General features: G+C 36.7%; 1 protein-coding gene across 13 annotated transcripts in view; it reads right to left on the reverse strand.

Annotated features, from left to right (window-relative positions):
* The window catches only part of MCF2L2 (MCF.2 cell line derived transforming sequence-like 2), a 209,650-nt gene that overhangs the window by 179,265 nt on the left and 18,369 nt on the right, over window positions 1-12,016 (reverse strand). For all 13 annotated transcript variants that reach the window (XR_012494951.1, XR_012494952.1, XR_012494953.1 and 10 more), the window contains exon 2: window positions 1,375-1,458. Coding sequence is in view for 10 of the 13 variants with exons in the window: in XM_074328532.1 (XP_074184633.1) it covers window positions 1,375-1,458 (84 nt within the window). In the remaining 3 variants the exon portion in view is untranslated. The remainder of the gene's footprint in view (window positions 1-1,374; window positions 1,459-12,016) is intronic.

Here is a 12,016-nt window from a genome sequence, read left to right on the forward strand (position 1 = left end):
GCGGTTGCCAGAAACCCAGAGACAGTCCCCATCCTGCCTTTTGTTTTGTACAGTCCTAGGCTCGATGTGGGAAGCTATGAGACGGCACCTTCAAGAGGTTGATTAGGACTCTTGCCAGGGCCGACACCAGGGATGCAGGGAGCAGGGAGTATTCTGGTCACAGCACAGACCAGGAGGACTTGGACAGTTTTGAACTGAGCACCTGCTATGTTTCAGTCTCTGTTCTAAGCACTGGCAATACAGGCAGAAATAAGAAAAATGAGGGCTTTCTACTTACGGAGCTTTCGGTGACTATATGAGCAGCGACTAATGTGGAGGAAAGGCCAGAGAATTCCCCAGACATTCTGGATTGTGTAAGATGTCACCACTTAGGGTATAACTTTGGGATGGGAAGAAGTATCCAAATAACAGAGATTGAATTTTCCTTAAACTTAGTAGACTAAGGAGTTTGGAGCAGATAAAATATGATTTAGAGAAAGGAAAGAAATGTGATTTTTTTTTTTACATCTCATGTTGTAGAATAAAATAATCCATACCAACCGTATATTCTTTCTGTGATGTAACTAAGATGGCTTTGTTGCTTTTTTCAGAAGAGATATAAAAGATGAGAAGAGTGACTTGTCACCTATTCCTCTGTGATATGTACTAAGAACATTCATTTAATCTCACTATCCCATGCTCCCAAGTTTGGTCTAACTATAATTTAGGGCTTGGTATGTACTTCCAGTTTCAGTAATTAAAGTCATGTCACCCTTTGTTAAGTGAATAAAAAAGAATAGTATTTTAGTAATGACCACTTTTCAGGGCTGTGCTCACGCTCAAAATTTCTAGCATTTTATTAATATTAGCCTTTCTTTATGCTGCATCAAATGCTTAATGGAAAACAATGTATTAAAATTAGGTCCTTAAGAGCTAAGAGTAAAAGACAAATATATTTGTTCTGTCTTAGAGAACAAATGACCTCAGCAATGTTCATGAACCCTTAAAACCAAGTCTCTCTGAAGGTTGGACGCTGGAAGAACATCGTCAAGAACATTGGAAGAACATCATGGTGGCGGCTGATATCACTAGTTATTTCCTTTTTCTTCCTCAAAATCTTTTCAGCTCTGTTTTTTTACAACCTCAAAGAAATGCACTCCTTTGAAAAACATCAAATTGCACCCAACAGCGAACAGAATGACATCTATGAGATCCCACCGTCCTCTAGCTGGATGGTCCTCATTTTATTCTAGTCCTGGGTGAGACTTTAAGGGGTGACTGAGACTTGAGTATAATGTTCACCAAGATTCAAGAAATTCGGCCCTCCCCAGCAGGACCCCACCACCACCACCAACAACAACGAAATCTAGAAATGCAAATGAATTTGCCCCTTACCTGAAAGAATGGCAAATTGTCTGTGAAGTTGTTCAATTATATCCACTGCCAACAAGGGCCTGATTTCCTGCTGCATAATTTCATCTGCACAAATGAAATAAAATTAGGTTAAATCCTTGCAAATTCAAAGAGAAATTAAAAGGAAGAAAGGCAAGCTCCACTACTAGAGAAATGTGAGACTTATAAAGATATGGTTACAGATGCATTATTCTCTTGAGAACTCTATTCTTGACATGGATGCATGGATCTGGGTTTTGAGCAGTTTGAAGCTAACACACATGAGGACAGGAACACATTCCTAGAGCTTCTCCCAAGCTTTTGGAAGAGATCAGTACAAGGAAGGGGCCCTGAGGTTTAAGCTTCAGTAGCTTCACAGTGAACCTTCTGGGATGGTTTCATTACCAAGGCAGGTATTTAGGTATCTGCTTACGCCTCTGGGTCTGCAGGACATTTTAAACATAAACAACCTAAGTTACCAGAGTTTGTCGCAAGCTGGGTCATAAAATCAATCTGGATTTATGAAGGTTCTTTGATTTTTGTTTCCCTCCCTCCCTCCCTTCTTTCCTTTTTGTCTCCTTCCTTATTCACCTCCATGTTTGTCCTGCCAGAGGTCTCTTCCCACTATCAAGCATGTTTCGGGAGGCACTTCTTCATTTTGCTGTTTAAAGATGCCCCTTACTAAATAGAAGGTTACATAGGTTTCCAAGGAAAAAAATCAGATCTTTCAAGCACAAATCTATGAATGTCCTCTAAGTCTAACAGGTGATATACAAGCCCTATGATTTGCATTCTATCCATTTGGGGAAAGGGGATTAGAGAGAGGGGAAGACTAAGTGGAATCCCTTAGCCTGGCCTGGGAAGAGGAAGACATTTTCACGCTCTCTCTGTCTGATACACTATTATCCTCCTTTAACTATTTCCCAGGGAATCTCAAAGAATGAATTGGTTATTGTTTCTAAAGAGGTTAAACATCTGGTTAGAATAAGGCACAAATTCACTAGCCTGTACACTAACACTGACGAGGAATCGCCTATTGATTCAGCACGGAGTCAGGGTAATGTCGTGGTACTCATGTTGACCATTCAGGTTATATTTGGGAAGCTCCTCCCAGAGCCTTGGTTTCTACTTCTGGGCCCTGGAGTGTGAAGGTTCAAGGAGTTGATGCATATGGAGATGTACATAGTAGGTACTCAATAAATGCTGGTTATATTCATTGCTCTGTACAGGTCTTTCCCATATTTGCTTTCTGAAAGTTGTATAAGGGGTTGGGCAAGTGCCAGCTTAAACCTCAAGACCCTTCTCAATGAATTGCACCATTTTTTTTAGAGGAAAAGGTGTAAACTCAGGCCAGAACTCCTTCATTCCCATACTCTTTCCGCTCTGAATTCACTAAAAATTCAAAGGACTCCTGCATTGCTATTAATTGTGTGAGTGCAATAATGGCATTGTTGTTATATTCTATAAAAAGGGACAGTCTTCTCTGTTAGAAACATGAAGTTAAAGTATTTAACAGTAAAATTATATGAAGTCTGAGATCTGCTTTAAAATACTCCAGCATTTCTCTCTGCCAAAAATGTACAGGGAGGAGTGGAGATGAAACCAGATTGACAAAATGTGGATAATTGTTGAAGCTGGTTGATGGGCTATGGGGGTTCATTATACAATTCTTTCACATGTTTCAAATGTTCCATAATAAAATGTAAATTACAACTGGACAATAATATAAAGAATTTAAGCAGAAACAGTTGTTACTCATTTGTAACTGAAGAGTTTTTCAGAATACAATTTCACAGTGTTATAGAAAAGTGGCACACTAAAAAATAGAGCTGAAATATTATTTTTTCATACTGAGGGAGCATATTTAAGAGGCAATGACCCTAGAGAAAAATGAAGATCATAAGATGCAATTTATTGTTATTGTACCTCAGTATTTGAGGTTTGATTTAAACATTTTAAAGAGTTAAGATGTCAAAGAAACAACAAAAGTGAGTAAACCAGCCATCCTTTGCCCCATCTCATTTTTATTTTAACATTTTTATTAAAATATAGTTAATATACAATATTTTATTAGTTTCAGGTATACAACATACCATATTATGCAGTGTATAATGTGCACTTTTATGCCCAAATTTGTGAGGGGAAAATAAAGATGCGCATTATACAAGGGTAGTACTAATTCTGTATCTATATAAATGTTTTTAATTCTTTTATTTATTCTTATGAGTTAAAAGTGTAACTTCAGAAATCAATAATGACATCCATATGCAAAATAATGCCCTAGAATATGAAAGTTTTGTTGAATTACGACGAACTTGCAACCACAAAGAGTTCTTGGCCTTCTATGGTGAGTTGATATCGTAAATTTGTTACCGGTATATAAACTTTCTTGTATCTTGTATTTGTTCTTGTGTTTTGCAATTATTTGTTACATAAAATTTCTTGTACCATAATATGTTAAAAAATAAATGCCAAAATTCCTTTGTAGTACAAAAAACAAGTACCTAAATGTAAACAAATAAAAATTTGAATTAAAAAATTATAATGAAAGATTTTTTCCCCTGAAATTTTGGGCCAAAAACGTAAGTGTGCATCATACACAGCAAAATACGGTAGTTATTCAACATTAATATACCTAACAAAGGGATCATCAAGCTAAGTCTAGTATTCACCTGTCATTGTACAAAGTTATTGCAATATTATTAACTATATTCCCTATGTTGTACATACTCATCTCATTTTTTTCCATGCCCTCTGCTTTGGCAATCATCAGTTTGTTCTCTATATCTATGAGTCTGTTTCTGTTTTGTTTTGTTTATTAATTTATTTTTATTTTTTTAGATTCCACATAGGTGAGTTCATGTAATTTGTCTTTCTCTGTACGACTTACTTCACTTCACATAATACCCTCTATATAATACAATCCACATTGTCGCAAATGGCAAGATTTCATGTTTTTTATTACTGAATAATATGCCATTGTATATGTATATACCACATCTTCTTTATCTATTCTTCTGTTGACATCTAGGTTGTTTCCATATCTTGGCTATTACTAGTAATGCTACAATGAACACAGGGGTGCATATACAAGCATCTTTTGGAATTAGTGTTTTTGTTTTCTTAGGATGAATACCCAGAAGTAGGATTGCTGGATCATATGGCAGCTTTATTTTTAATTTTTTTTTTTTGAGGAACCTCCATACTGTTTTCCAATTTCATTTTTTTGCATGTATCCATCAAGTTTTGCTAACACCACTTATTGAAGAGACTGTCTTTACCCCACTGTATAGTCTACTTTGTCATACATTAAGTGACCATATAAAAGATGATTTATTTCTAGGCTCTTTGTTCTATTCCATTGATTTATATATCTGTTTTTATACCAGTATCATATTGTTCTGCTTATTGCAGGTTTATCGTAGCTTTTGAAACCTGGGCATGTGCTACCTCCCACTTTGCTCTTTCTCAAGATTTCTTTGGCTATTGAGGGTGTTTTGTGGTTCCATATAAATTTTAGGATTAGTTGCTCTAATCCTGACAAGAGTGCCATTGGTATTTTAATAGAGATTGCATTGAATCTGCATATTACTTTAGGTAGTAAGGACATTTTAACAACATTAATCCTTCCAATCCATGAGCAAGGTATATCCTTCCATTTATTTGTGTCTTATTCAATTTCTTTCTTCAGTATCTCATAGTTTTCAGAGTACAGGTCTGTTGCGTCTTTGGTTAAATTTATTTCTAGGTACTTTATACTTTTTGATGCATTGTAAATGTGATTGTTATTTTGATTTCTTCTGATCTTGCATTTCTGGTGTATAGAAATGCAACAGATTTCTGTTTATTGATTCTGTGTCCTGCAACATTACTGAATTCATTCATTAGTTCTAATAGTTTTTTTTGTGGCGTCTTCAGGGTTTTCTACATATAGCATCATGTAATCTGCAAATAATCAGAGTTTAACTTCTTCCTTTCCAATTGGGATGCCTTCTATTTCTTTATCTTGTCTGATTTCCGTGGCTAGGACTTCCAGTACTATGCTGAATTGCAGTGGTGATAGTGGGCGTGCTTGTCTTGTTCTTTATCTTAGAGGAAAGGCTCTCAGCTTTTCACCACTGGGTAGGATATTAGCTGTGGGTTTGTCATTTATGGCCTTTATTATGTTGAGATATGTTTCTTCTATATTCATTCTGTTGAGAGTTTTTATCATAAAAGGATACTGAATTTTCTCAAGTGCTTTTTCTGCATCTATTGAGATGATCATATGGTTTCAATCCTTTATTTTGTTAATGTGATGTAGCGCACTGATTGATTATGGATGTTGAACCATCCTAGGATGAATCCCCCTTGGACATGGTGTATAATCAATCCTTTTAATACATTGTTGAATTCAGTTTGCTAATATTTTGTTGAGAACTTTTGCATCTGTGTTCATCAAGCATATTGGCCTGTCATTTTCTCTTTTTGTAATGTCTTCATCTGGTTTTGGTATTAGGGTAATGTTAGCTTCACAAAATGACTATCTTAAAGTCAAAAAATAATTCATTAAGTCAAACGATCATTAGTCAAGGACCATCTGTATAATTATTAAGACTATGTCCACAGAGAAAGATTTAAGATAGAATATCAAGGACATAAAAATTGCATGTAGGGTGGGATTGCAGCCAGGTTTTTAAAAAACAAAAGCATGTAAGTGATGTGTTTGTGCACATGCAGGCAGGCATATGAAAAAAGAACACATGAAAGAGTTGTGCTAGAGTGATGAAATCATACTGTAGTTACCCCCCTTTAATTTACATAAAAAGGTATTCTTTGGTAGCCATCATTTTTTTATGCTAACAGGGCTTTATTGAAGTATAATTTACATGCAGTACAATGCACAAATCTTAAGTGTACAGTTCGATGAATTTTGACAAATATACACACTGATTTAACCATCAAACAGATCAAGATATGGAACATTTCCATTACCCCAGACAGTTTTCTTGTGACCCCCGGGCCCCACATTTTCGAGAGCTCAACATATCACAACCCCCCCGTCCCATAAATATCTGAGTTAAACACCACGTGGGTGCCTCTGTCACTCATGATCCAGACCTCAGTGCTGGCCGGGCGCCACAGCTCTAAATATCTACTCTTTTAACCCCACTGGGGCCCCAGGTAAGTACTTCTCCACATCTCCTGGTCTAGATCCTCAAAAGAAAAGGTGCCGACATCCAAATGCTACGACGGATTATGGGCTATGCCACTGCTGACATCAGGGACAGACATTGCTTCTGAGTGCTGGGAGGATTTGAGCCGTGAGGATTTGAGCAGCGGAATTGCTTAGGTAAGAGAAAAGACAAATTAATGAACTTGGCGAATCCTTCCTCTCACATGACATAAACGCTGCAGATTCTTATATAATGAAATATCATGTCCAGTACTACCAAGTATCAACGTTCTTACTTTTATCCTTCCAATTCATTATGCAAACCTTCAAATTTTGAACTCCTTAAATACAATTACATTTTACTCAGATCACATTTACTTCAGATCATTGCTCTCAACAGAGCTCAAATTATGGAAAATCTCAATTATAACAATATACCGTGTTTCTCCAAAAATAAGACCTAGCTGGACAATCAACTCTAATGCATCTTTTGGAGCAAAAATTAATATAAGACCCGGTCTTATATTACATAAGACCCGGTATTATATTATAGTAAAATAAGACCAGGTATATTATATTATTATTATATTATATTATATTATACCTGGTCTTATAGTAAAATAAGGGGTCTTATGTTAATTTTTGCTCCAAAAGACACATTAGAGCTGATTGTCTGGCTAGGTCTTATTTTCAGGGAAACACAGTAGTGCTTTTGCTGAGATGAAGGCAAGAAAAAATATTTTATGGATTAATTAATGCTTTGTATATAATGGATATGTTTATTACTCATCCAAATTTCACTAGCTAATCAACACAGCACTCAGACACAAGCAATAATTCAATTTAGTCATCTTTGCTATTTTCTGATTTTTAGTCATATAAAAACCACAGCTTCACATATTTTAATTTTGTTCTTATGAGCGTATGTCTGTCAAGGTAAGAAGATAGAACATGTTTTATTTAACCGTGGCATGTCACCCTCCATTTGTACTCTTGCCCCAGGCTCTGCAAATGCCTCCTTAAAATTGCTTTGAGAACTGATAAAATATTACTAGGCATACACATTCCTGTTTTTGAATACTTATCCAATCCCTTTTCTCTTTTTTTTTTTTTCATTACATATACATTTTTTTAAAGCTTCTTAATTTCTGCTGACATTTCCCATTGTACCCTTGTGTGAGATAAGCCCTGCAGAGGTGGAAGTTTGTAAGGAACGAGTTTCCTTAGCAACAAAGCTGGAGATGAAGTTCTCCTGTAGCACTTCGGAACTCCAGGAGAGATGAAACCAGCTCTGCCGCCTGGGGTATTTTGAATAAAAAGCAATCAAGGCCCTGGAGGAAATTAAGAAAATCTCTGAAAATACCTAATCCCTCCTTTCTGTTATGCTCTCAAGTTTTAGCACTAGATTTCAAAGTGCGCCCCCACCAGCGTTTTAATCAACACTCCCCCAGAGCTGTGCTCAAGTTATAACGGATATTTAAATCACCTGGGTTTTAAAATGTAGATTCTGATTCTGTAGACTTGGGGTAGGGCATTTCTAACAAGCACTCCTGACAGTTGCTGATGCAACAGAGAAGCAAGCACACATTGATTCCAAGGCCTTAGACTATTCTTGGTCCTTTCCTGTTGCTTATGAAAGTGCAACTCAGGAAAAGAAAAAGGGTTTATTTGGGTTGTCCACTAGTCTGCTTCTCTTATTCTATAAAAATAATCATCTATGTGTATTCAATCTATGTGTATTCAAAGTATTCTTGAAACAGGCCTGCATGGTATAACTTTTGGCCTAACATCTTCTTCTGTGCTGTTTTTGGAGTCAGCACCCTGGGAAACAAGCCACCCCTGGCTTGAGCTCCTGCTTACCTCTCCTTCCAGCACACTTCCCGCCCTACCCCACTACGCAGTGTGGGCCCCTTAATGCCTATGCTTTCCCATTCTTAGCCCACTCCCAGCCCTGGATTTAGTCAAGTCTCTCAGCTGGAAGCAGTGTCTTGGGCACGACAATAATTATGGTATTAACACAAGGAGGTGAGAAGACTTGATATGAGTCATGATCATTGAATGTGGCCTTCTTCCAAGAGTTTCTGTACTTTCCTTTCTTTCTAAAGCTCCTTAGAGGAAAAAAAATCTTGACACAAAGGAATCAACATGCTAGGATGTTAGACATTTGAGCAATACAATAGAAAAATGATTTTATTTTTGTTTAAGTAAAAGCTCTGGAGGCGGTGGCCCAACATTCCTTCCTTCCTCTCTCAATTAATTAATTCACCCAGATACCAGGGAAGCAGAATGAAAAGAACTGGACTTGCATTCCCAACTCTGCCACTGAGCAGCCCCTCCATCTTCAGGTTCCTCCTCTATGAAATGGGAATCGATAATAATAATATCTCTTTAGAGGGCTGTTCTGAGGATTAACACTACCATTTATTAAGCACTTAGTACATACCAGGCGCTGTGCTATATGCTTTACGTACATTAGCTAATTTAATTAACTTAAAATAACATGTGGAAGCAGTTTGAATATAATAGATTCGATTTAAATAGAAGCCAATGAAATTTATCATTCAGGCCTTTCAGCCATGATCCCAAAGAGACCACGACAGATTTTTCTCAAACACCCATGCTATTGCCATGTATTGGTGGTTTGCTTTGAAATTCTGCTCATAAAGTCCCCACTGATGTCATATTACCTCTTTCTCTTTCACTACAGAGTAAGTATGATAGAACTTGTTATGAGTTTGAAAGAACTCAGGAGCATAACTGAGATTAGAATTAGACCAAAATATAAATTGGGATGTAGTACATGATAAAAGTGGCGTTTCAAATGGGGCCAGGGGGAGATTACTCAAGAAACAGTGTTGGGTCAATCTGCTGGTCATAACAGGACATAAAGTGTAGTGATGAAGAGCATGACCTCTGGTGCCACAATGCCTGAGTTCAAATCCTGGCTCTGCCACATAGAGCAGAGTACCCTCAAGCAAACTGCTTAATCTCCCTGTGCCTTAATTTCCTGATCTGAAAATGGGGGAAATTACGATATATCCACGTGGTATGGTTGTTATAAGAACTGAGTGATAGAGCTAGAGAACTTAAAACTCCTGGTATATGGTAGGTGCTATGTAAGGGTATTTTATTATTTTCAAAATGTTTAAGTTGTGTCCATATTTCACTTCTTGCATTGAAATAAACTCCAGTGAGATTAAATAATGAAAACACAAAAGCGCTAGAAGAAAATATGGGAGAACAATTTTTATAATACTATAATTGGAACAGCCTTTCAAAGTATGATAGAAATCCCAATAAGAAAAGACTGATAAAGATAACTAATTTAAAAACTACTTTGGCAGGGCAAACACGCCTTGAACAAACTCAAAAGACTGGAAAATTTACAGCACATATGGTTGATAAAAGGTTTATTTTCCTAGAAGGTAAACAGCCTTTACAAATTAATAAGAAATCAGTATAGTGGGCTGAATGGTGCGTCCCCCCACACACACACCCACACCCCTCAAAAAAGAAGATATGGCCATGTCCTAATCCCAATACCTGTGAACATGTGAACATTACCTTATTTGGAAAAAGGGTCTTTACAGATGTGATTAAGTTAAGCATCTTGAAAAGAAGAGCCTATGCTGAATTATCCCCATGGGCCCTAAATGCAATCACAGTATTCTTTTATGAGAGAGAGAGAGAGAGAGAGAGAGAGAGAGAGAGAGAGAGAGAGAGAGAGAATGTGAAGATGGAGACAGACTGGAATGATGCAGCCATCAACCAAGAAATGCCTGTAGCCACCAGAGGCTGGGAGACAAGAAACCTTGATTCTGAACTTCTGGCCTTTGGAACTGTGAGAAAATTAATTTCTGTTGTTTAAAGCCATTAAGTTTGTGGACAACAGCCCCAGGAAACTTATACAATAGACACAGGCTAAGAACAGACAATTCACAGAATAAATACAGTCAATAACACATATATGTATATATGTTGAACCTCACAAATAAATGTAAATTAAAACAGAATGAGGTCTTTTCTGCCTGATGGATTGGCAATTATTTTAAAGATAAATAACATAGAGTGGGCAAGAGTACAGGCAGATTCTCTATAGGTAAAAGTATAAATAGGTACTTTTTAAAAAAGTTGATCAATTTGATTAATTTAGAAATATCTGTCAAAATGTTAAATACATCATCTTTAGCCAAGAAATGTCACATTAGGAATTTAACATAAGGGAATATTAACGCAAGTGCAAGATAAGTGGGTACTAAGACGCTTATTACAGTATTGTTCTTTTACTGCAAATGTCCATTAATGGGCGTTAGTTAAATAAATTATGATACAGCCATACAATGGAATACTATGGAGCCATCAAATATAATCAGATAGATCTAATATATACTAACAGGAAATGAAGTTCAAAATATATTGTTTTATTTTTAAAAATGGAAGCAAGATATAAAAAAGAATGTTGTCACTTAGTGAAATTTACATATATGTACGTATAGAGGAACTTATATTATTTGAATGTTTTTGCAGTGACAATTGAGGCAGAGATGGCTAGCTGCCAACCATTCACAGTTCCTCTTCAATACAGTAGCATTATCACTGCAAGGTGACTCCTTGATCAGGGACTCAATCTCCCAGTCACCCCACCCCCATCAACAGTTATGGCCTTGTGAATAGTAAACGCCAATGGCAGATGAGCAAAAATGTGTTACTTCTGAGCTGGGGTATGTAAGAAATAGGTGTACCTTCACCACTGTCTTTTTGCCCTCCTGCAGGATGCAAGGTAACAACTCTGAGGCCAGTAGATGGCAGACTTAAAAGACAGCAGCAGGCAGGGTCCCCAAAATACTGAGGAAAATGGTCCTTTGACCAGGACAGAGTATTGGAGTGTATTAATCCAATGAAATTTGGGGTTGTTGCAGCAGTTGGGGTTACCCTAACTTACAGGCATGCATTCATTTTATATTTTAAATACATTTTGCTCTTTTAAAATTTTATTTATTTTTAAATTAAATTTACTGGGCTGACATTGATTAATAAGATTATATAAGTTTTGAGTGTACGATTCCATAAGACGTCACCTGTATGTTGCATTGTGTGCTCACCTACTCATAGTCTAGTCTCCCCCCATCACCATATATTTGATCCCCTTTACCCTCTTCATCCTCCCCTTATCCCTCTCCCCCTCTGGTAACCTTCATATTATTGTCTGCGTCTATGAGTTTGTTTGTTGGTTTTGTTTTTTAAAAAGAAAAAAACGGGGACAGTCAGTGGAAAAACAAATCTTCAACTGATGACTATTCCTGACCCTCAACAATGAAATAAAATATGGGTCTTGGTTAACACATATTTCAATCAGTATGTCATCTCCTGAGTTTCATTCCTCTAATCCCAATAAATTAATATTATGCCAAGAAGTCTACTGACAGCATCCCATAAATCAAAGATTGCAGTAATATCAGAAAAGCCATTTAGACATTCATAAAACATTCA

This window comes from Rhinolophus sinicus, linkage group LG01 (genome assembly GCF_036562045.2).
Source record: "Rhinolophus sinicus isolate RSC01 linkage group LG01, ASM3656204v1, whole genome shotgun sequence".
Taxonomy (NCBI): domain Eukaryota; kingdom Metazoa; phylum Chordata; class Mammalia; order Chiroptera; family Rhinolophidae; genus Rhinolophus; species Rhinolophus sinicus.